Source organism: Trematomus bernacchii, unplaced genomic scaffold, assembly GCF_902827165.1.
Source record: "Trematomus bernacchii unplaced genomic scaffold, fTreBer1.1, whole genome shotgun sequence".
Classification (NCBI taxonomy): domain Eukaryota; kingdom Metazoa; phylum Chordata; class Actinopteri; order Perciformes; family Nototheniidae; genus Trematomus; species Trematomus bernacchii.
The window spans coordinates 2,214,001-2,240,305 of NW_022987593.1; the positions used below are offsets into that span (position 1 = coordinate 2,214,001).

The 26,305-nt window shown below is 42.8% G+C and overlaps 1 protein-coding gene across 1 annotated transcript in view; it reads right to left on the minus strand.

Moving 5' to 3' along the window:
* Window positions 1–26,305, minus strand: part of tnrc6c2 (trinucleotide repeat containing adaptor 6C2) — a 51,762-nt gene that overhangs the window by 8,309 nt on the left and 17,148 nt on the right. The window contains 20 exon segments of the mRNA XM_034130189.1: window positions 122–195; window positions 1,340–1,555; window positions 2,251–2,329; window positions 2,331–2,368; window positions 2,610–2,759; window positions 3,179–3,361; window positions 4,545–4,706; window positions 4,833–5,115; window positions 5,673–5,756; window positions 6,039–6,158; window positions 6,619–6,765; window positions 7,916–8,062; window positions 8,231–8,373; window positions 8,549–8,606; window positions 8,756–8,830; window positions 8,940–9,106; window positions 9,968–10,171; window positions 10,946–11,734; window positions 11,807–13,654; window positions 21,422–21,832. Coding sequence (XP_033986080.1) covers window positions 122–195; window positions 1,340–1,555; window positions 2,251–2,329; window positions 2,331–2,368; window positions 2,610–2,759; window positions 3,179–3,361; window positions 4,545–4,706; window positions 4,833–5,115; window positions 5,673–5,756; window positions 6,039–6,158; window positions 6,619–6,765; window positions 7,916–8,062; window positions 8,231–8,373; window positions 8,549–8,606; window positions 8,756–8,830; window positions 8,940–9,106; window positions 9,968–10,171; window positions 10,946–11,734; window positions 11,807–13,654; window positions 21,422–21,832 — 5,378 coding nt within the window.

Genomic DNA, 26,305 nt, shown 5'->3' on the forward strand with positions numbered 1-26,305 from the left:
AAGCATTTAAAACAATTGCAAACCGAAAGCACAACATCGCATTTGTTACATTTTGAGTATACCAGCTTTACTCATGATAGACTGTGGCATAAATCAAGCAATAGCAGCACAGAGCACGTACCTGTGGGGTGAGATTCCTCAGCACCAGCCAGCTGCTGGTCCTGTTGGAGCTGTCCGTACTCCAGGTGGTTGTCTCTGTAACAGAAATGTCCAATATTATGTTAAGTGTTAATAGTAATAAGAACAATTAAGTGACTGAGCTGCAGAGTTTGTGATGATAAAGTAATGTCATTTTCCCCAAAAGCAATTATTTCGAGTTGGTTTAATAGTATATAGAGGAATAGAGTATGGAACAAATACATTGTATTTGTAATAGAACTCTAAAAGGGAGACTGTTTAAACTTTACTTTCTTAGTCTCTGTAATGCTTCTTCAAGGGTATAGAGTTTCTTTCTTTCTTTTTTAAAACAGAAGAACATCTGTTATCTATTCCCACACCTGATTCTTGTTTCTACTACTAGTAGTACTGATAAATGTACCGTTTCCTCTTCGGTCCTCAACGTGTTGTGTCAAAAAAGGTGCATGCATGTAGTTTAAATGAGGCTTCTTGCAGAGCCGGTAAACCTCAAAATGTCAGTTTAGCAGGGTGTGTTCACCCTGCCTTTATTTAGCGAGCGCTGTCAGTGAAGGGTCGCGCCTGTGAACCTCGGCACTCCTACACATGTGCAGTCAAGTCTGTGGTGGCAGGGTGTGAACTACATCATCAAAATTCATATCGGTAGCTTTCACTTGGTGAAAATCAAGTTTTTAATTTAAGAGCTATGTTGAAAACTCTCATTGTAAATTACATATTTTGGAAGAAAAAGTCTCAGCAGCAACATCACGTTTCCTCATAAGTTAATGGTGATTGTATCAGAATCAGAACTCTTTTATTTGACCTGCAGCGGGGACATTTACAGAATTACAGCAGCAAAGGTACAGTGCAGAATAAAGTAAAACGAGTAGACTTAAGTATTATATAAAAAGGCAGGCACACGCTAATAATAAACAAGATTTTACTAGATTTTAAAGAGATCTAGACTAGTGAAAATGAAACTCAGAAGTGTCAATAGACTAAGCAATGTTTTTGATGTATAGAATTTGTGTGACCCACCCACTTAAGAAGATGCAACATTTTGGAATGAAGATTTCCTTTAAATATTATGATCTGAAATGCAGTTTAAATTATAGTTTGGTTGAAAGGTTTAAAGCAATTGTTTGTAATAAGGACGGCTTAACGTCAGTTCATCAGGTGCTGCCAATAGGTTTGAATGCATTGCAGTTCAGAGCAGAGTACTAACCAGAGGTGTAGGAGTTGCTCCAGCCTTGGGCCAGGCCCAGGGAGTTGCCTCCCCAGGTGGAGGAGGGCTTGTTGTGGCTGAGACCCGGTGGAGGCCGGGAGGGGGCCGGGTTGCTGCGGGGCCCCTGAGGAACCTTCCACAGCTCGTGGGACAGAGAGGCCTGGCTCTGAGAGATGGGCCCTTGGGACCAGGTGGACTTCATGTCAGACATTTTTCCTTTAAATGGAGAGAGGGTAGAGGGTGAGGAGAGCAGTAACAGAGAGTAACACGGGTGTTATATTCCCTGGTCAACTAACTGGCTCTGCTAATGGCAACACTAGCTTAAGTGGCTCTTAATGTTAAATAATGTTTTTCTTTTCATTTTAAAAACTAACAATATGCAGTGCATCTACCTGAAATTGTTCTGCTGTAAAAGTGTAATAACTCATAATTCAAACAAATGTTAAAGCTCTGAAAATAGAAACTATGTTTAAAAAAGAAAACCGTCAAGTTTATTTTTCAGTTTCTAGTGTTGCTTTCTGGATTTATGCTGAATCTCTTTCCTTTAACCTCTGTGTCAATGCAAAAAAATGAATCTTAAAGCACACAAACAAACACAGGGTGTGTCTGGATGTCATGACCGACAAGGCCCAAGGGTGAGGTTTTCTTGTGGGTTGGGGAGGAACAGATGGTTGAAGGTCATGTTTAGGGGAGGGTTCTCTCTTAGTATTGTTAAAGATTCTAAAAGCACTGAACGCACAGGTTTACAGAGTGAATCGGGGTGAAAGAAGGGTCATAAACAGAGGTCAGGAGTTGGGTAAGGTATAGGATAAGTAGGGAGCCTGGGACTAAGTGCAGAATCAAGGCTTCAATTTGGACGGGGAGAGGTTTGGCAGGTCCACACATGGAGGGAAGATACGCTGGATGTGTACCTGAGCTGTCTCCATCAGAGGAAGACAGACTGAAAGAGCTATTGTAGCCACTGACTGGCCAGTCACTGCTGGGGGGGGGGCAGAGAGCCATTCTCCAGTGACGGAGCTGGGGAAGTGGCTATATGGTGGTAGAGGTGACCGTGTTGTAACCAGAGACAGAGAGGGAAAAAAGAAGAAGAACTTCATGTATGCATCAGTACAAGCACATGATTTTAGCGCCTGTGGTGTAGCCGAGACACCACAAGTCAGCATGTGTAAGTGAAGTCGTTATTAATGGTGTCACTTAAGACAGCATGTTTTGGGTTAAGGACTTGTGGTTATCTTAAATGAATACTTGTGGCTTTTGTTTCTGTTCATACCTCCATTCCTGTCCCGCAGTAGGTATCGATTGACGTCGTGGATGTTGGTGTTGATGGTGGGACCGCTGGGGACGCTGCCAGGGGTCATGTTGGGGTCATTCTCAGGGTCGATGTTCTGAAGACCCTTCCATGGCACACCGGGGCAGAACTCTGATGGGGGAAAAAAAAAAAAAAAGGTGCTTAAAAGACGGTTGAAAACAACAAATAATAATTTTTCACCATCTCATGACTTCCTCACAGTTTAAGCGAATCACACAAGCCACTGCTATCTTCATACTTCTTCTTAAAGCTATGCAACCGCTGCAGGAAATGACATGTTGATTTGTCACTTCCTATTTTTTTTAAACTGTAATAGCACCTTTATATTTGGGACTTTTTTGTGTACTGATTTGTCATGCTGTATTCATTTGATATTACATTATGTCACACAACTGTATGAATAATGAACAGGTTCAGCTGTCCCGTGCCTCTGGGTGCAATAAAACAGGAGAGGCTTGAGAATAGATGTAATTAGAAAACATATGGATTTATGGGGATTTTTAACATCTTTATTTGCATCTTTTCCTCACCTGGGGGCCAGTTAATGTTGGTCCCATTGGAGATCTTTTCATTCTGGCTCTTGCCAGGGCCCCAGCTATCTTGGGGGCTGGTGGGGGACTCAGAGCTGGACATTAGATTGTAGGGGCTGTACGAGTCCTCCATATGGGGGGGCTTCCCAGGGGGGCCGAGGGAAGAGGCAGCAGATATGGTACCTAGTATATGCAAAGACAAATAAAACAGATTAAATTCCTTTTACTTTTAAATGAGGACAAACTATAGGAACATACTCTTTTGAACTCATTCTTGTTCATCATAACATCAGCTGTAAGAGTCCACCATCCATAATATAAATTCACAAGAACGCTTTTTAAGAATAACATGCAGTCACTTTATTTAAATGATGCTCCGAGTGTTTTTAAAGGACATCAATTCATCTTTCCATCGGACATGGAAATCAAACATTGATGACACTTGCAGATAAGTGTATGAAGCTGATATCATGTTTTTTCAGTATTCGTTCTGAAGACGTGTGGGAAGGAAATGCCTAGAGCAAAGGCTGATTACATCTCAAGTGTTGAAATGGAAGGTGTAGGAGTCAACAAAGATCAGTTATAGCTAGTTTTCATCTCAAAACAATGTGCAAGCCAAATGTGTTGCGGCAGAGTAAACATTTGGGTGCTTCAACTTCAAATATTGCCTTAAATAATGTGTTGTCAGGGCTCCGATGTAGGAGAGGAGAGGTTTAGCAGATCAGGCACCTAAGCGACAAACTGGAAGTGCTTGAGCCACACCATGACCTTGCACTAAATATGTGTGAAAACAACACATGTCCTTTGCTCAAATGTGTGAGAGCGGAAGAACTAGATTGTGATTTTGATGAATCATGTGTTGCAGCAGTTGAGAAAGATACCATTATCAAGTTACCCACAGGTTTCCTGTGATAAAAAGAAGACTTGCATCATTCATCACCTAAGAACTGTTACAGGATTTGTATTTTGGAAAGTATTTTTATTTTATTTTTTATATTATATTTTTTATTATATCATAACTTAGTACTTTTTTCTTAACATAGGTAACATTAAGCTGTCTGTGGCTCTTTCCTGCTGTAACGATGCACATTTCCCCTCTGTGGGACTAATAAAGGTATTCTGATTCGGATTTTTCCAAATATTCAAAGATCTCAAAAAGTCCTACATAAAATTGCATTTACTTGAAGAAATTATATTTTCCTCATAATTAAAATCCTTGTTTATGTATAGCTACTATTATAAAAAATATAAGCTGCCTAGCTGAACTTAATAATAATGCAAATGTACAGGGGGCATGTATTTATGGATGACATGCACATTTATGTAAATAATAACTTCTTAGGACATAGTTAAAGGGTGGTGTTACCGTGCTTATTGAGGTTCTCCATGTTTGAGGAGTTGCCAGAGAGGCTGTCCATGGAGTTGGAGTGTGTCCACTGGGACAGGCGGGATTGGGGCTGAGGGGGCTCCTTCAGGGAAAGACCCCCAACCTCCATACAGTTTACATTCATGTTTGGATTCAGTCCAGCTGCACATAAACAAAAAACATTGTTTAATGGGCTGCAGAGGGAAACTGCTAATCTCGACAATTGGCAGCATCAGTATAACATCAGATTCTAATTGTTTGAGCAGAAGTATCCGCCTTGAGACTCACAGAGAGGGTAGGAGCTGTAGGCGTTGGGCGAAGACAGCGCCTCTTTGGTGTGCATTGAGTCGGAGAGGCCCGGGGACTGGTGTTGGCCTGTGTAGGGGTCATGGGTTGATTTGCCGGAACCATGGCCTCCAGCGTGGCCACCGGGGGGATGCAGACCAGCGGAGGAGGAGGAAGAGGAGGAGGAATGAGAAGGAACTTGCTGCTGCTTCATCAGCAGCGCTTGGTACAGCTGACGCTGGTGCTGCTGGATCTGCTGCTGCATGTTGGTGATTGTACGTGCAACCTGGGAGAGGAAAGACAATGTTAAAACAATTCATTGTGAAAAGCAATTTGGGAGGTAAACAAAGAGATGATTTGAATAATTTAGTGGCAAAAGCAAGATGGAAGAAACAATTATGAAAATATATAAAGAGAAAGTGGGAGGAGGAACGAACCAGAAATATTAGAACAAAATAAGATGATTAGGTTTTGGACAAAGCTAAAAGTGAGTCAGTAAAGCAAGTGGAAAAAAACCGTGTGATAAGCAATCCTTTCAACATGCCCTTCATCTGTCTGACAAAATAAACACATCCTTAGAAAAGGAGAACAAACTCTTTTCACAAAATGAGAAAGAGTGGTTAGCTGATGATCAACAAGAAGTAACCTGTTCCCATGCTTTAAAAAAAAGGTTTGAGCAACTCCTGCTAACATTGCATAATACTCCTCCTTCCTCTCTGTTCTCATGTGAGCATCAACATATTTGATGAAGTTGCGTCAGAGCTCATATGAGGTCTCACACAAGAAACGGATGACCTTCATGATCATACTTTCGTGGGTGTAAATACAGACTTGTTGACTCACTTGCTGCTCTTGTTGTCTAATGGGGCCGGAAACATTGCGTTGCGCCTGCATCATCTGCTGCTGGATTTGTAAACGCTGGTACGCCTGAAAGAAAAAGGGAACCATAAGAGATTACAAATAAAAGAGGCCAATTGTATCTACAGTATCTGATACACCTTATTAACCCTTCTATCTGTTGTCATGCATCTATAAATGGACACATCCTTAAGTCTTCATTGGGTGTTTTGTCACCAGTCATTAAATCATGAACCGTGTGCCTGGTTTCCTTTCCCTTTAGATTTAAGTCCAAAACACACATCCTCTGCCTCAGACCTCTAAATACACACTGCATTGCTAACAGGGATAGACTGAGGTGCTCTGACTCACCATTTGCAGTTGCTGAAGTTGGTACAAGAGAGTCATTTGTTGAGGGTTTATTGGTGAGGTTAAAAGTGCAGGGTTCAGACCAATGTTTTTTGCTGCAAACTGCAAGAGCTGTGCTTGGACCTGGAGGCAGGTATGGAAGAATGGTGATACGGAAGAGAGAGATGACAGGTTAGTCATTGCAATTCACAACCACTGTACAAAAGTAGCTTCGGGCAAGGTAAAAACTAGTCGCTGATACATGCACGCAAGGAGGAAAAGAGGAGAGAGGGTCTGCAAGAGGAGTCTTGTCAAGCCAAAAAGGTGTAGGAGTAGTATGCTTCCCAGAGACATAAATGTAGGTGGTGATGTTTTTTGACAGTCTTCACAATATATTTCTGCTTTTATGAAGAGTAGGATACTGAAATGATACCAACAGTGTTTTTGTCAAGTATGTAACTCAGTGAATGAGTCACAGTGTGTGTTTACTCCTTTTGGGGAAACCAGCACTATCTGCCATCCAACGTTTGACGTGATCTTGTGTGTAATTGACCTATATAGCTCAGCACATTAAATATGTACGTGATTATGTGTGTGTTTCTACCTGAGGGGAGAGAAACTGAGGCACTTGAGCACGTAGACTAGGCTGGGAGGAGCTGAGAGGTGGCACTGGTGGCTGAGGAGGCTGCTGCTGCTGCTGCATGGCCCGGGTTTGTGCTGCTCCACTACTGCCAAACATTCCACTGGGTATCTAAACGCAGGAGTCATAAAGGTAAAGAGGAAACTTCTTTCAATCCTCCATGTTTAAAGAATCGACTAAAGCGCTGAAGAGCTGAGCCACTGACTTCAGTGTATTCTTGACCACTCAGAATACCTTAAGAGTAAGGTCAAGAGTTGACCACCCAACTGTCAAGTCTTTATCCATTTGATGGGTTCATTCAGTACATGAAGGATACTTGAATTGAATGAGAAAGTGCACTCAAAAGCAAACCTTGGGTCGATTACATTTCTATCCCACATAGCAATACCTAATAACATTTCAAAGCATTTTCTTTCAAGGTCTATCTTCACACTACACCCGGTCCATATTCTGAGCACTAACAGAGCAGCTAGTTGTTAGTTCATGAAATTGCAACTATTTTCTCCATTTAACACTTCATCAAGTGGCCCAATACAATCAGCCCTTAAAAGGAAGCTTAATCCATCATTTCTGATTCAATGTTGTTCGAGAGGTCTTTTCTTTCAGTGCAAAAAGGCCCGCTCACAGTGCCTTTGTTTGGGCTTCAAGGACACACTGCAATTTTTTCTGGGCCATGAATGCCTCTGGGGTGATATTTGATAGAGCATAACTATCTGATTACAATGGGCACTTCAGGCAAGGTCATTCACATATAAGTGAGCAGTAGAAAAGTGGAGACTCGGGAGAGCATGTGGGTTGAGAGGGTTGTGTAAAATGAATTAAATGTATCATTTAATCATAAACCCTGCACAAGTCATTCAATGTTTAAATGATGGCCATACATCTGCAGTGTGATAAACATAGATGGTTGATTGAAATATTTAGCATATTTGCTGACACAGTCTGTCAGCAAATATGTTCAACACACGTAATTCCTAAAAACTTACATTTCTTTCTCCTAAACTGGGAATATTTGCCCATTTGCTATCTGTTTTTTATTTTGTTTTTTAATTAAGAACTGTTTCTTCTACACATTAAACAAGAGGGAAATGAACCAACTTAACAACATGTTGCTGCTGTTTGTATTCATGCCCATGCTCTACAATATGGTTTTACTGCAGCTCTGTTTTATGGATTGTGTAACACTTTAAATGGGTGTTCTCTTTCCCAATTTAAGTTAGGTGATAGTGTGTGTTATAACTGTGTGTGTTCAATATGTTACCTGTCTGTTGTTCAAGTTTTGCATGGCCAGCCCTGGGTTGCCCTGTCCCAGACCCTGCCCAGGAAGGCTACTGTTGGCCAGGGGGAGCTTCATGCTGGGGGAAGGCAGAAACGGTGATTGGGGGGCTTCATCTGACAGAATACCATCCTGGATCAGAGAAAATAAAAGGTTTAAGGGGATTAATAAGACTTAACACATTTTTTTATTAAGCAATAAACACATAAATATGAACTTGATTCGATTATCAGATGATGAAATCATTTCAACAGATGTTGGGAAAAGGCCTGATGGCTGGTCAGTTGCTTAATGTCTAACCTTGTCAAGATAGGAGTTGCGGTCGGAGGGGTCTTTGGAGAGTGCTGAGGGCCGACACACCATGGGCTTGTTCATGCCGTTGCTGTAATCAGACATTCCCATGCCCCGCTTGTCCAGGTCTGTCTTCTTCTCCAACAGGGCGCCTGGGAACAGGAAAGAGGTAGATTGATTATATTATAAATCTAGACGTAGAGCAATACCGTGGCACAAAATCCAATGAGAATATTTCAATGTATTGATGTGATGGAATTCTGGCATTTGACTGTAAGTTGTAGTATTGCAATACACACACAAGGACACAAGTATGTGCAAACTTACTCATGGCCTGGTCAAGGTTCATGTTGTTGCTCTTCAAAGCCTCCTCAGCAGGGTCTCTCTGTAAAACACCAATAACAGTCCTGTCACTGACAATAGTGGATTTTTAGGAAAGGTTCAGAGGTTTCCCTTTTTCCTGTTACTTTTGTATTATTGGTGGCTGTATTTATCATTGGATGGTTTAGACCCCCCATCAGTTTCACGACTTACCGGAAAGCCCATGTCAGTGAGCTGTTTAATGAGACGGTTCATGATCCAAGCCTCATCTGGCTTGCCTATCTTCGCCTAAAAACACACAAGCAAAGTATTAAGTTATAGAAAAGTTAATGTACATGAAATTAATTACCACCAATAAAAAGTATATTTATGACAAGAGTCAGCTGTGTTCTCTCACCTTGCTTGGGCCTTTCTTGGGTCCATTGCCCCAGGAGTTGCAAGAAGAGCTGCTCTCCTGGGAGGTGGGGCTGTTCCACATGTCCCCCTCCTCAGTGTCCCATTGCCCGGACGACATGCCCATCTCCTCTCCTCCATTTCCCCAGCTCTCTTGCATAGGTTTTGGGCCTAAGAAAGTGATTAAATAACATGACCATAAGCATTTAGTAAGTATCTATGTTGGATCATATATGCACTTTAATAATACACAAGCCATTCCAGAGTGTGAGACACAATTCATTTTAAACTTGACCACTTGGTGGCGCTGTTGCCTTTTGGTACCCTGCCTTTTCCCCTACACCTCTCTCTACTATTTCCAACAAACTAACAGCACAAATAACCAAGATGTGCTGAGGCGTGGAATTGCTTTCATCCCAGCAACACTTCAGTAGCACTAACAAACGCTGGCAGAATTGGCACACACGGTAAAGGTCTGAGGAAACTTCCTATTTTTGTCCCCTTCACTGAAGTCTGGAAATGCACACTTACTCTTAGTTACGTCTTTTAAAAAAGGTTTGGTATATCTTAACCCAAATGTCAAATGCCATTATTGCCAAGGTGATGTTAATGATAATACATTTATTTTTATTTTGCTTTTACAGGTGCTCAAAGTCGCTTTACAGAGGTAGTAAAAAATAGAAAAGGACAACAATTAAATATAGTAAGAAATCACATTAAAATCAAGCAATAAAACAATCACACATTAAAAGCCAGTTTGAAGAGGTGAGTTTTTGTACGTTTTTGTGAAGGGGTTTAGTTTAGATGTTTAGTTTTGTGTGGACCTTTTATGGTCAAAAGTACGTCTTGAACTATGTAATTAATACATATATATGGTACTGTTTCACACTTTACAATGGTAATATAGCAACCAAAAAATATGTGTAAGTTAAATTGAAAACGTATGGTGCCATAGCCTTCGAAATTGGTACATGTTGATTTCCTGTGGTACATATTGCATCACTGTTAATATAATTCATCTGTGGGTGTTACCTGGCTTGCAGGGTGCAGAACCTGTGGGTCCATTTGCCCTGCCGTAGGGTCCAGAGGGCTCGTGGCCACCATCTCCCCATCCTCCTGCTCCCCCTGTGGACTTGCCCCAGGCGGAGGTGCCATTGTCCACAGATGATGTTGGAGCTGCTGGCTCTCCCCAAGCAGGTTCTGACTTGGGCTGAACACTGGGAACCTCTCCCCAACCTGGAAGAAAGAGGTGAAATAGATTTAGTTAGAAAATAAATTCACTGCTGAAACTAACATTTTCATTGACTAGTAATTTTCCCCCTTAGGACATTGAATTAAAGACACAGTTTAAAACACCCTGAAATCTGTATCACATAATTATATAATGATAATCCAAGTACCTGAAATAATCATCATTGTGGCATTACAATGCTTTTCAGCTTTGATAGTGAAATGCCGTCTACAGTACATAACTATCTATACTATAGGCTTCAGTACAGATGGGAAATAAGGTATAGCTGTTCTCAGCATAAGTATGTCTTAAGGTGGCCATGATGCATTTTAGTAGCTGCAGTGTAACTGGTAAACAGCAGGGGGCAATGTTTTCATTCAGAATTAAAAAGATAGAACTTTGGGCATAAAGCTGTGCTATGTCTACATGCATGGCCTTTGTCTTAAAATGTGTATTTGAACAGGCTGCAGAGCTAACTTAAGCTTGTTGTAAATAATTACAGTGAGATATATATATTTTAAAAACATTATTTTAATGGAATAACGATCGCTGCCAACAATGATATTTATTAGTCCTTTTGTAAATCGATTGTAGAGTAAAAAATAGTTAAAAAATGAATTGTGCTCATAATCAAGTAAAACATGTCAGATCATCAAAAATGTGGATTCAAGAAAACATCAAGCTTTTAGGTTATTTAAGGAAAATCTGCTTAGTAGATCAATTCTGCATTTCTAAACATCTCTTATGTTTTTAACACAACAGCAAAGACATACTGTTACCTGGGTTGGCGAGGGGGGGTCTACCCTGGGGGCCCACGCCTGGATGTTGAGTGCCATTGGTGGATGACCCATTGTTGTTTCCATGATGTTGCAGGTGAGTTGGGGGCTGGATATGATTGGGCTGGCTATGATTGGGATGGTGGTGCATGTGGTGAGTGTGATGGTGATTGTTGTTGCCGGGGCCAACTGAGTGATTGTTGTTGTTATTGTTGGGGATAATCACTCCACCATTCTTACTGGGAGGTGGGCCGCTGTTGCCTGGATTATTATTGGGTTTGTTTCGATCCCACATGTTGACAGCCTTGCTGTTGGGGGCAGGATTGCCGCTGTTGGGCGCAGGATTGCCGCTGTTGGGCGCAGGATTGCCGCTGTTGGGCGCAGGATTGCCGCTGTTGGGCGCAGGATTGCCGCTGTTGGGCGCAGGACTGCCCCAGGTGGACGTTCCATCATCTATTTCCATCTTCCTGCGCATGGAGGGAGGGGAGGGCTCTTCCCAGCCACTGCGATCCATGCCCTGCTCCTGTTTGCTGCTATTGCCCCAGCTTGATGGGTTCTGCTTCACAGTACCAGGACCACCCCATGAACCCATACTGCCACCTCCTCCACTGCCAGTGCTACTGCTGCTGCTACTGCTGTTATTTTCCTGGGGCTTGGAAGAGCCCCAGCCTCCCTGCGCTGGGCCATTGGCATGTGGGGTCTCCCCCCAGCTGTTATTACTCACAGTAGGAGCAGGTTTACTCCAGTTTCCTCCTCTATTTCCTCCCCTGGGGCTTTCCTTCCATCCACCATCTCCACCACCACCTCCACCACGTCCACCACCTCCTCCTCCACCACCTCCTCCACCACCACCACCACCACCACCACCTCCACCTCCTCCATTCCCTCCTTCTCCTTCCCACATGCTGCTGGAGGATCCATTCTTCTTGACCTCTGTCTGTCCCCAATCCCCTGTACTGGAGTTAGTGGGGCCCCCATTACTATTGCCCCATCCATGAGAGCTTTTAGGACCCTCTTCCCAGCCTGGGTTAGTGTTAGGCTGACTTTTTGTCATGCCATTGTCCCAACTGGGTGACTTGTCCTCAGAACCCCAGGATGATTTGCCTCCGTTTCTAGGAACATTGGTAGGCAAAGGTTCGCCCCAGCCACTGGGACCACTAGTGCCATTTGGCGCCTTGCTGTGTGACTGCGGTTGGTCCCCCCATCCTGATCCAGTCTGGGTAGGCTGAGGCGGATTGGCTCTCCAGCCAGAGGATGATAACCCTTCACTGTCATTCTTTTCTCCAGACCCAGACCTCTGACTGGGGCTAATTTTTGGATTGATGGTACCTCCAGTGTTGGATGAGGGTCCACCAGTGGATTTGGAGACTGCCATGGCATCTGAGCAGCCTTTTCTCTTCTCATCATCAGAGTTAGCTTCTTCCATCTCCCATACAGTGTGCTGTCGAATGGGGGTCTGTCCCCAACCCGTGTTACTCAGCACCCTAGGGTCCAGATCCTGCCGGGGTAGAAGAGGGGTACAATCCGTGCTGGAGGTCCTGTCTCTGTGGTCAGTTTGACTTTCGGTGCTGTCCCTACTACCCTCACTTTCTGGGGCTGGTCTAGGCTGCTGGCCCCATGAGCTAAGTGGCGGTTCTTTGACTGAACCAGAACTACCAGCGTCTACTGAGTCCCAGCCTTTAGTTGCTTCTTTGCTTCCACCAGAAGATTTCCCCCAGTCACCCCAGCCACCACTTCCACTACTGCCACCACCACTGCCTTGGCGGCCCCATGCAGAATGCCCTCCAGACGGAGTCGAGTCCCAGCCGGATTCCTTGGGGGAGTCAGCTGCCTTGGTTTCTCCACTACCCCATACAGAGCTGCCTGTTGTGTCCCCATTGAGCTGGGATGATTCAGTGGGGGACTGGCCTCCCCAGCCAGTTAACCCATGAATAGGGCTCATAGGCTCCTGAGCTTGCTGCTGCTGCTGCTGCTTAGTGTGGTTTGGTCCATCAGTGTTAAGGTTAGAAGGTTCCATTTTGTAGGACATGTTTGTGTTGGTTGAAGGGTGCTGTTGATCATGTTCATTGGCACTAATCAGGCCACCCCAACCTCCACCGCCATTCTCTGCACCTCCCATTCTCCCATCTCCCATGTTTCCATTGCCATTAATACCTGGTGGAAGGGATGGGGAGTTTGACACTGCATTAGGGCCAATACCACAACCTCCACCAGCCTCTTGGCCGAGAACAGGCCAGGCTGATGGGTTGGCATTGGGATTGAGGTTCATGTTAAAATTGGGAACCCCCCAGTTATTGGGCATTCCTACTCTACCACCATTCATACCATCTTGTTTCCCATCTGCGCCCCAACCTCTACTACCACACGTGTTGGCTGACCCAGGTCCTGTCATCATGTTATTGTTGGCTTTAAGAGAGGGGTAGTGGGCCGGCTGGCCTGCCGCACCTGTGGCCATACTCAGATTTCTACAACTACTGGTGGTTGTGACAGCACTGTTGTCTGTGTTTGAGCTAGCTGAGCCCAAGGTGCATTCTTGTGCTGCGGTATGGCTGGTGTCACTACTGTGGTTGATGGAGGGCCAAGCTTCCGTGTCACTTTTGTCAATATTCACTTTGTCCCAGCTGTTGGCACTGGAGCAGCTGTCAACTGGCAAAGAGGCTCCCCAATGAGAGGTCTCATACTGGGCAATACAGCCACTCTGGAGGGATATGTCTGAAGAGAAAAGAAAGAGAGAAAAGAGAGGCAAAGTTTAACATAGGAATATATCAAGAAGTAATTGTATAGAGAGAAACAAAAGAAGATTTGAGTCACATAATATGCAGAAATGCAAGAAGAGATTGAGTAACAGGAGTAGACACAAAGAATAGCAAATAAAAATAGGAAAAAAGGTGGTGTGGGGAGGAGGAAAAACATACATTTGGCTAGGCTAAGGGAAATTGTGTAATACAGCCCCCGTAACTCCCGAGGACCAATTTTATCTTCTTGGTTGGTTAATGCTAGCTATCAGGCTTCTTGGCAGGAGATGGTCACACTCGCACGTTCCACAATCTAACACATAATCAGAATGCACAACCAAGCGTGCTACATGTCATATCAGCTATGGCATATCCATATATCCTTGCTTGGTGCAGTCGGCAATACAGAAACAGGGAGATGGAGCCTTTGCTTTCACTTTCTCTTCCATCCTTCATTCCCTTTCCAACTTGTTTCCTCTTTCACGGCAACTGTTTTATCCCTTACTTCCATCTAACTATTTAACTACCCTTATCTATTATTACCCCCCTCCCCTTTTCTTTCTCTGTCCATGTAACCTCCCCTTACTTTCTGCCATCTCTTTCCTCACCCTTTAACTTCCCCCTCTCTCCCCTCTGCTCTCTTCTAACACCCGGCAGTGAGAGGCCCATCCGTCTACATCGTGGCTTCACTGGCTGCGGCTGTGAAGGGAAGCCCAAGTGGAACGCCGCTCATTTATTGGAATGAAACCAGGACGGCTTCTCATCCATCACTCCCTATGCTCCGCCAGGCCTACTCCTCCTCCAACTGCACTAAGAAACCACAAAACACTTCCTTCAAGCTTGTGTGAATTTGTGTGTATTTGTGTGTATCTGCTAGCCTACATTTTGAAATATGCATACCAGCATTTCTATCACAATTTAGGAACTAAGGATTGAATGTAAATGTTGTCCTACAAATTAAAGGCGGTTTAAGCATGATCAAAATTAAGTATTCTCAACAGTTCCCTTACCAACATGGTATCGCACACAAGCAATTTCATTTGGCACAAAAGCATCCCATAAGAGGGGGAACTAATTATAGACTGATTCGATGCTGTAAAGGGGTAATCTATCAGTGGGAGGCAGCTAATCAATGATCTTATTAATGCTAGTGGATGAGAGAAGGGAGAGTATCGATCCAGCATGCAAACATTCTAACCACTGGGCCAGCTTCATGTAATGGGCTGAAAACCAATGAGAACAGCTAGGAGCACACAAAAAGAGCACAGGATAACAAAGGATATAAAGGGATGTATTCATCAAATAACTCTTATAAGGAGAAAGGAAAATTAATGTGTATCATATACCAACTAATATGTGTGCATGAAAGCTAGATATTTATCCCAGTATGAGTGTTATTAAACATTTCTCAAATGTTGATGTCTTAGTAGTGAAACAGCAGACACATTACTGCATGTCTTCTAATGCAAATATAGTTCCTTATGGCAAAAGACATGCCTCATATGTCTTTTGATGGTTGTAATGCATTCAACATGAGCACAGTGTGATGCCAGACCATATACAACACATTCAGTCTTTTCCAACAAGCATTGGAAGTCTATTAGACAATAATACATTTCTGGCTACCCTCCTGAGCTGCTGCAGGAACCGTGCCTCACTAACCTTTAATTAGAAGACCCATGGCTGTGTTTAATAACGAGAAGGGAAATGTTTTACAAACTGTTTTACCTCCCATTACTATTCCATTAGTTTCAAATCAGATCGTTGCTGTGATTTCCATAATAGCTATACGTTATCCATCATGAGATAAAGACCCAGTGGTCAAAACAATCCAGTCTGGAAAGTCTATTTGTTTGAGGCATACGCGCAGATATGTTGCTTTAAGATACTGTGCAACACACCACTCGGTGGCTGTGAATGCAATTTTCATCTGAACACACTTATCTTCACTCCCCAGGCAGCCTTATCGCACAGTGTCGTCAGAGTGATGGCTCACACACGCACGTACAGACACCAGTATGCAGTCATTTGGCAATAAGTAGACCACAAAATAAACAAATAAAACGTGAAAAAGTTAAAGGCCTGATTTGTGATTGTATGAAAAATGTCAATAGTAGTCCAGACAACAATAAACCTAGTCCAGCTTGCACATAAACCTGTTAAATCAAAGCTTGATTACCAATTGTTGCTGCCTGGTGTCCTAGTGACAACAAACTAATATAGCTTTAAGGAATAATTGTAGAAGATATTTAAGGGACTTAGAATGTAACTCCATTATATATGAGTGTCAAAGATAATGGATAAAGTGAAGGATGACATCCATAGTGTTAATTTTTGTGTATAGGAAAGTAGTGAATGTTTATTGAGTGCAAGAGATTTCACTATAGCTGAACTCATTGAAGTCAACTGAAGGCATTTTCTGTACAAGGACAACATTATATGTTTAAATGTATCTCCGGTATGTACACTTACTTAGTCTTTTTCTTAAATAAATCTAAATGTATTTTTCTTTTGTTTGGACTTCCACCAACATAGTGATTTATGTGTATCTTGTTAAACAAAGCCTGGTTTGGAACTATTTCAAGTCTATTGAATTTGGCGCATGCCTGCTAAGGCCAGTGGGTGTGAACAAATAAATAAAATATCTATCTTTCTCTCAGTTATATTTGCAAATGTTCTCTTGTTACATTATAAGTGCATCAAAGCCTGGAATGCAGCCATCTCTTTAGCACTCCTGTCACAGACACTGCGAGAAACCAACATTTAACACAAAAAAACACATAAAAAGGGAAAAAAAGGAATGTGTGTTGCCTGTGTTCTAAAAAAGGGGTCATCCAGGGAGAGAGTGGAAAAAGCGATTACACAGATGTCTTCCATGTCTGCAAGCTAGCTACCCGGTTGTTTCTTAAACCAATAGTATGTGGATTATGTGCAGGCATTAGTGGAACTGTGTGCAGTGTATATAGAAAATGTGTGCAGTTATGTAACATTTTAAGCTCGACCAAATAAAGATTTGATGTGAATTATTTAATAGTTTTTTTCTCTAGACAGTATTGGTGCTAATGCTATTGAGTCTACCCCTTTAAATATGTACATGCTGTGTGCCTGTATGGACTAATGCAGAACAGCCTCTCTCCTTTCACCTCAACATGCACTGATTGTTCGCCCCTCGACTCCCTCCCAAACATTCCAATAGAAAGGTCTGACTGATTCTTGGCAAAGCAGCGATATAGCAGGGGGAGACGAGAGCAAGCTCAACATGAAAAACAAAGAAAAGGGGACAGTTATTTCCATCCACCATTTGCAATCATGTGTCAGTAATGTGGTGCTGCTTTCAGTCTGCATGCAATTAGGAGGGCAGGCTCCTATTATCCTTTGTGAATGAAAAGGGTTTCAAAAAAACGACGGGTTCCTTTCCCTTCCTGCTTGTCATGCACCCAACACTGAGCAAGGTTCTTTATTTTGGTATATACGAGTCTATGCATGAAGATACAGCCTTGCTCTCTTCATATGAGAAATAATAACAACACATTCCTAATGATGAGCACGCACACATTGTTTTTGCTCGAAAAGTGAGAGACAACAGCAACAACACATTGAAAACTCGAAGCCAGCTTGCCAGAGTTGAAACAAAGATACGCATAGATCTTCGAGATTGAAACGAGCTGCCATCATAGAAAATGGGCAGGTAGCCAATAATTAAATGCCTCTCCTCCCCTTTAAATTAAATGAGGGGCAGGGTGAGCGCAAGAGAGAGTTGTAGGGAGAGATGGAGGAAAGTATTGGGGGAAGGGTTGGCACTTGCAGTGGCAAGGGAAAAGAAAGGGAGACAGTGGGAGAACATACATGAACAGGCTATAAGAGATGGTGAGACAAAAACTGGAATGCTTCATTTCACTGTGAGCCCGAGACTACACTTCCATTTCTCACTGCAAAACATGGGATGACATAACACCAGAACCAGAGGGGACATTTAGTAGTCTTTTGTCCCCAAATAGACCCTCTCCATCTCTCTTTGAGGGGTGCTTTACGCCCACTCGGATCAAAGACAGCATGTACTTGTTTCTCCGGAAGCAGGGAGGAAAAGAAAGAGTAAGGAAATGGTCACAGGAGGCTTTAAAAAGCTCATTATTCATGTCTGTTTACCTCTGCTTAGAGAAGAGGAAAAAAAAGGGAGAGTGAGATCATTGTGACTTCTCTGGTTTCCCTGACAGAGGCTGGATTAATTAAGCCACTAGGGGGTTCTCTCACTTGTGTGTGAATGTGTGAGTGTGTGTGTCACAGCCATCCACATGGGGCAATCTATACCTCTCCGGCTTCATTATGGCAAAGTGCTCTTGTGATTATGATTTTAAAACATACAAGATTTAAGTGGAGGTTATTTTACATCTCAAGTGTACCAAGGTTGATGAGGCAGATCTTCCTTTCCTTAAGAAAGTACTTGAAGAAAATAACATGTTCTAAAAAATGTATTCGATTTTTTCAAATTACAACCTATATTTTAGTTAACGATTTCAAAATACCCATTTTAACTTAAAGCGACACTCTGTTCCATCTCCACATTTAACTCAAATAAGATATGCTCCAATGCCCGACTGCTTTACCTGCAAAACAAAGAGAGCCCGAGTGAAAGGGCTAAGTGTTTTAGCAGCACCCGGCAGAGTGCCTTCTGGCTATAAGCTGTGTCTGGGTGACGAGCAAACAGCTGTTGGGCTGCAGTTCCCACAGTCTTAAGAGACCCCCACTCAAGCACCTGCTACTGGGGAGTCTGTCTGGACGGCTGCTGGCTGACGGCTACTTAATGGTCCCCAGTCAGCTGGAGAGACTGGGATGGTGGGGGTGATGCAGGGAGGGAGAGGGGAGAGGGGACAGGGGGTCTCTGTCTGCTGTTGGGGACACTCAAAAAGGGTTTGGAAAGCGGAGGTTAGGTGGGAGTGGTGTGACTGCCCTTGAATTTAGAGGGGGTTGCCTTTCAGACTTTGGGGATGGGGCGGTGTGTGTGTGCTGTTCCTGCTGGAATCTTATAAATCACACACAATTACATTTAATAGGGCTTCTAAATTAAATCAGTAGGATTTTTCTGAACCAAATAGAGGAAAGCAACGAAACAAATGGGTCAAAATAAATTCATTTAAGCACCTAAGGATATACTGTATACCGAATAATACTGCAGTATGAACTAACATGCGTGTGTGTGTGTGTACCCTTTAAACCCTGAGCCAGCTGGCCTGCAAGGCAGACACAGATCTGAGAGGACACAACTAGGTCAGACTAGTGTGTTCTTCCTGATGTGTATCCACTACATCTATCCACATGTGTTTGTGATTGCATGTGCACAAGTGAAAAAGTTCCTGCTTGAACATTATCACGTCCCTTTGGGCCACAGTCACCTCCCCAGAGAGGTCAGAACAATGTCCTCAAAACAGAGTTCATCCCTCACTTACAGTTACACTAAGGAAGTAAACGTATGTGTATTTGCAGGCAGGCTGCATTAAATAATACATGAACATGATACTGGGATTTTGACAAAAGTAGACATTTAGATTCATAATATGGCAGAAATTATTCTCTTGCGTGGGATAATGCTGTACATAATTCTTGACTTGAAGATCAACTTAATTCCATGAACTTTGTTTAAATGGATGAATAAGTTCAAAACACAAATTGCAAATGTGTAGTCTTCCAAACATAGAAATCATGCAACAATAAGATGTTCTTTTTAGGTTCTTTTTCAAGCTCTTCTATTACAAAAGTAGTAGTTTGTGTAAATGAAGCAAAAAGCCTTAACCTTCTAGCACAGGGTAGAAAGTTTAGCTACAATGTCCACTCTTTAAATTATGCATGCCAGAATATTTGCAACAACAGGGCCACTAGCTTGCGGCTATTACTGGTGCAGACAGGATAGAACAGGCTGGGAAGGGGGAGCCCTTGGGTCAAGAATGAGAGGGGAAGGGCCCCGCCGCAGGCAGTGTTGTAGTGAGAGGCCCCTGGGAAAACCAGGGCGAGGTAAAGGATAAACAGGATAACCAGCGCTGAACTATGACGATTATAAGGACAGTATAGGTTAATAAACTGAACAAGGCGAGCTTTCTGAAGCCATTACTTTATTTAAATGTGAAGGCTTATAGGTATTGCTTCTCTTGAGAACGATAAGCCTGGACCACATTCTGGGAAACCCTGTACTCTGCAAAATAAAACAGAGTGGTCCTACTTATTACTAAAATGTTGTTTGTGAAAGGCTCAAAGAAAGCTGTATAATTCAGTCTTATTTATCTTTCATCATATGGACTACTAAATACACAAGACAAAACACACAACTCTTAACATATTCAGGCATCCATATTTGTTTGAAGCTGGGATTAGTGGCATAGGCCCAAGTACAAGAACATCAGCGACTAGACGGAGACTAGGACCGGTTTCCTCTGTGATGGCTGCTGACTAGCAAGCCTTGCACCACAGCTGCTGCAGATTTATTTACCGAGTACCTGGTGTTGTTCCAGCAAATGTTGAGACAGTAATGAAAGGCAGAACAGAGTAGCAAAGGAGCACTGATGAAAAGAAAGAAAGATAAAAAGGACTCTGGAGAGAAGAGAAGCTCAACAAAGATGTGAGCAGATTCTCATGCAAGCTCCTGCTAACCTGAACATGAAAACACTGCGTGGCATCCTACAGAAATATCTTTGCATCTATTCCTTCAGAGAGACAGAGTGTTGTGTTAGAGGATGTGAGGAGCATCTTTGTGTCTGTTGACATTATTAAGCAGATGGTTGTGATTGGTTTACAAAGGAAAACCTTGCACATGCAAAAAGCAGAAATAATGATTAAAGAAATCAAAACATCTCGCGTGTGAAAGCGAAAAGAAACACCGAAGTCAATAAACTGAGAGAAAAATAAATGCAATAATGATATAAATAAATCATGGCCATCTTTTATCACCCCATTAGTTGCATACAAATACACCCAAGCAGCCACACAATGAGCACCTTAAGGCAGGTTCAGTATTAGTGATCTTAGGGGCCACCGGTGAGTTCATTAAAAGATTACCGCTGGCTACAGAGGTCTGAGACTGTGTGCACATTAATGTGTGTGTGGCTGAGTCTAGCAAAATAAGGCTTAAAAAAACGAACTATTTTCTTCTCAATTAGACTTAAACATCTAAACAAGATTTTTCCAAGGCTTTTAAATAATTTACCGTTTATTATTCCTGGTGTTAAAAGCACCGGGATCCAGACCAGCACACTCTAATAGCACAGACCCTTGGAAACACGCATTTAGCTATCTGAATCCTTTTAGAATGCCAAGGAAGGGAAACATTGAAAAGCAGAGGTAGCAGCCATTTGTAAATTAGTGTAGACTTGAGTCTTACATTTTAATTTGGTTTCAAATTGGTCAGCTTCCTACATAATTTAGGAGCTGCTGTAGCTCATCATTATTTACACTGACAGGAAGTGAAAGTGTGCCTTTAAACTACAATTATAATCACCATAATTTATTATGCCCATAATGCAGTTAATGTCTCAATGCTGCCTTGCATACCACTGTATATGTGCCAAGCCAATTTCACAACATTTGGGGAAGTCAAAGTGAGAAGTATGAGGCAAAATGATCGATTTGTATGAAGTTAAAAAGGGTGAACATTTTGCACACAGCCACCACAAAAGCTTTAAATAAAAAAAAAAGGGATGACAAATTTAAATCAGGATATGTTCCAGGGTATTTTTGTTTTCACTGTATTGACACCAACCTGGGTGGCGTTTGCTCGCAGCGGACGTGGCAGAGTTTGGGGAAGTGCTGCCGGTAGTCGTAGAAGAAGAAGAATAAGATGATGAGGGCGAAGAGGAGGAGGAAGAGGAGAGGGTGAGAGCGCTGAGGGCTCCTGCAGGCAGTGGCTGGCCTCTCTTCAGTAGCTGCTTGTGCTCCTGCTGGCGGAAGCGGGGTGGCACCTCTCTGGGCGGGTAGCGAGCACTGGCAGAGGACAACTGGCACTGCTGCTGAGGGGGGGTCTGAGTCTGGAGCTGGCTACTGGAGGAGGCGCGCTTGCCATTGCCAGAAGAAGAAGAAGAAGAAGAAGAGGAGGAGAGGGGCAGCGTAGGGCTGGCAGGGTGGAAGTGGCGGGGGGGGCCGGGACTGGGCTTAGTGGGAGCAGGGTCTGGCACTGGATGGATACAATACACAGACACACACACAGACAGAAAGACACACGCAGGTAGCAAGGTATTAATGTCTGGGTCAACTCTTTTAGTCCTTTATATAACAGATATTACATTTGGCTGATATCTGACAACTTGTTCCAAAGAAATAGTAACTCAAACTTTTTGTAAGAGAGAGAGGATATAAATCCTTTATTTGAAATGCCTCTAAACAGTGACGTTTTCCTATGTTGCCGACGTTAAGTCAGTCCAGTTCATGCAGTCTCCAGACATGACATTGTGTATTGTATTTGTTGTATAGCATTCTGCAGGTGTTTTTAATTTGTATGCACTGTATGGTGCTGTGGACTGTCCCTTTAAGTTAACCGCCTCATGCAGCTTTTTATCGAACATATGTTACCGGCCCAGACGCACTCTATGAAAAGGTCATATTTTTATTCTGCTGACTGAACACAGACACACATAAACACATAGAGACACCTCCTTTCCTCCTCATTACACAGTCTTCTCTTGCAACCCCACACACACACACATACACAAGGACACTCACACACACACCTTTCCCTGCTGGTTTGGCCTCAGCCTGGCCCTTTCCCTGTGGTTGAAGTGACCAGCCAGCTATCTAATTGAGTGTTAGCCTGAAAGGTGTTATTATTAGTAGGATCTGGACAGCTAGCATCAACCAGATTGGCTTGTCTAACATTTCCTCCCCACGTTGCAGAGAGAAGGAAAAAACACACCGTCTGACCTATACACTGAATACTTCTTTATTAAGCTGGAGAGTCTGTTGCTGCATGCACCTAGGAGGAAACCGAACTAGGTCTGATTAGGCACCACTCTACCTGAGAGGTTCCTGCTGCGCACAAACAGCTGCTTTCATAATGCCTGCCAACTGCTAGTGACCTAAAAGCTGCCGTGAATTACAGTTTCTTGGTCCATGGCTGAATGCATGATGAATAGAGCTGATGATGTTGTTTTCTCTAGTCCCTAGATAGATATGCCTGTTCTACACAACAGCTGAGACTGCCTTCACTCAGGGGAGCCGAGAGAGACGAGGGGACACAGGTTGTGTGAGTGTGTGTAGAGAAGAGGAAGGGGGATGTTTTTTTTTCTTCTTTCAAACAATGAAATAGTGGCAAATTGATGGCATGGAAATAATGTTTTCATTAAAGCTTCACTCTGTCCAGCATGATAACTATTCCTATAGCAGGCCTGTACTGCAGTGCTGGCAATTACCCACAAAGTAACACACAGGCCAAATCTGCCACACTGGAGGTTAAAGTGAATTCAGAGGGCAGAGGTATTCAATGTGTCTGCCAAAATCTTGTGGAAAAGCGGAAAAAAAGGGCTCTCGGTGAGCACAACAATAATCCAGATGGCTGCCTACCTGCTGTTTCTGACAAACAAACAGAAACATTTAAGAAACTTGAATTTGCAGACAAAGCCAAAATATAACTATTTATATGGATAACCTCACATGTTTTTCTTCTAGTCATACCTAAAGATAAGCAAATCTCCACGTGTATAAACGTGTGGGCCTCTATGTGTTTCCTCAAAAGTTCAAGACACAAAAAAGACAGTTTCACAATTGTTTTTACCCCCTTTGACTGATGAAGTTTTAGTGAAACACACATACAGAGAGGGGGAGGGAGAACGAGAGAGAGAGAGAGAGTGAGAGTGTGCCCCCTCCAGCAGTAGCTGCCTGGCTGTTGGCTTTGAACTGCAGCTGGTGACGCACATCTCTGATTAAATTCATGTCGGCCCGCCTGACGCTGCCTCGTCCAATCAGACAGCAGGACAGTGAATGCACGCTGCCCTGCCCCCTCCCTTCTCTGTCTTTCCATCAGCAGCTTGCACCATATCCTCACTGCTCCATCTCTCTCCGTCTCCCTTTCTCTTTTCTGTGCCTACCTGTCTCTCAGCCTGGCGTTCTCTTCCCACTTTGTTCTTCTCCCTCTGGGCCTTTATCCATCTTGATCCTTTTTCTCCTCCTTCTCTCCCTTGTCTTGTTTCTGTCTTCTTACCTTGCCATTTCCCTGATTCCAGACATCAATCTCCTGACTCCAAATGACTACCTCAGCCCAGAGTCTTTCTCCCAGCTTTCTTTTTCCTTCATCTCTTCCAACTCCAACACATGTGTCTACTTGGAACACATTGTGTGCCCCTCTCTACTGTGATGTGCTACTATAGAAGGTTTTGAGAAAATGTTTGAATAAACCTACTTATCCCTGATTAAGTCAGATTTGTAATGGCTCATGAACAACCATGATGCAGTGTGCACCAGGTGTTGCTCACTACTGAAACAGAAGCCGAGATCAAATGGGTTCAGAATGCATGCATATTAGGTGCACATAATGGTTGTTATAATGCGGTTTAGACCCAGAGTAAGGACTTTCATTTCAAATGTAAATGATAGTTCATGTACCCAAGTACTGACTCGTTGACAAGCAAAAAACACAATTAAAAATAACTGTATTTACCAATAGTTTTGGTGTACGAAAATGTCTTTCTTAGCAGTACTTCAAAGATGGGCGTTTTGGTTCTCTGCCTCTTTTGATCGACTTCCCGACAAACATCAAAGTAACATAACAGTCTGCAAACAAAAGGAATTCCTTCTTTACCACATCTTTGCAATTCCAGAGCTCCTGAGATTTAGTCTTAGTTCCCTGAACAATTTAGTAAAAAAGACACATAAGGAAGTCACTCAGTCAGCTCACTGTTCATTTCTGCTGCCAGCATGGAACAGGAAGCAGATGAACACAAACAAGTCCATTAGCTTTGGTGTGCCTCATACACCCATTGCTTCATACAGCCTGTGTTTGTGTTGTAACAAGAATGTATCCATGCTCCCTGATGTCACTGATGACCACATCTAATATCTGCTGCACAAGCAATGACACAAGTATCCAAAAGAAAGCATGACCCATTTAGAGCACATGGTCACAAACCTATTCAGTAACATTATTCTATGCTCGCAGAAAAAAATGATAAAATGATCTCAAATCTTTCAAGGAAAGTGCTGCCATAACACCATCCAGTTGGGTTATGTGTCACCATCTAAAGTGTAATCTGTATTAAACAAGTATATCAGTGATAATTAGCGTTCTTTTGAGAGGGAATGAGTGTCTGGTTGCAGACATACATACACAAGTGAGAAGAAAAGAAAGTCAGTCTGAATGTTTAAGATGTGAGAAAAGTACGTGAGAGACAGCTTCTCTCTGCCCCAAAGAAAAAGGAAAAACATTTACGGCAGACTGAAACATGTCTTTTATTTTGAGGAGGAGAGATCTTTTCTTAATCCATAATGGATGAGTAAATGCTTTTGAAGAGTTGGCGGTTAGAAAAAAAGACTATTAAGGGGAAAAAAAGAGAAAAGTGGGGAAATCCCTTAGAAAAAAGTGTGTAAGGAAAGTGAAGAGCATGCTGGTCACACCTACTGCAAGTGAAAGGCAATTGAATCGACACATTTAATTAGTTATAGCTTATATAACTGTATGACTTACAGCTTGATTGGCAGAGGTAAATACAGGGATATTAAAGTTACAGCAGAGCAAGTCAGAGTTGTGTTTTAAAAGCCACATTAAGACTCATGTGGTGGTGGCCTTAGCACCTCTAATTGAAGTTGAAAAGGAGAGCCGATTAAATTAGCATTTGTATCAAGTGCACTGTAAATTCCATTAAACCCTCCAGCTGAGGCGCTCTCTGCAACCTTGCACCAAACTTTTAATTACAGCCCTTCTTCACACTAAATGGTTAATTACACACAATGAGAGAGAGAGAGACAAAGAGCAACTGCATAAAAATAGAGAACAAGTGAGCATAGATGAAGAAAATCAAATCATACAAGGCAGAGGGAAATGCATAAATGAATCAGATGTAGAGTTAAACAAAACAAACAAGGCTTATTGGGCAAGAAGGAATGATATCTGCTTTTGTAAACAACGACTGTGGTTAGTTCCCTGCGCCGGGTGCCAGGCAGCGCAGGTTCCCACATCTCTTCTGTCTATTGTCTGCAGAGCCACTTTATTATGCAGCCATGTTTATAGAAGGGGGAGGGAAGGACGCAACACACAGGCCTATATGCCTTACACAATGGTGCATTTCTTAATCCAATAAGAGCTAAGAAGTAGGAGGAGGAACGACAATACAGCATGTTTGTCTGTGTATTGTATACCTGCTGCTGTAGTGGTTTTTAAAGAAGTGCTCAGTTATGTGCATCAATGTTTTATTTTAGCTTATGAAAAAAAAGCATGCCTTATGAGAGCAACAAGGCCCACTTTTGTGAAATAAATCAAATCAAATAGTACACGGGGCAGAGGCACGAATAATAGTTTCTCCAAGTCCATTAAATGCGTGTACTGTGAAAACGATGTTTAAGTAAGTTAAAGAGATACTCCGTTTGGAGTTCATGACCTTTTCTGTATGTCTCACTTCCTTCTGCAAATTCTCTGTTGAAGCAGATTTAGGCTCCCACTCAT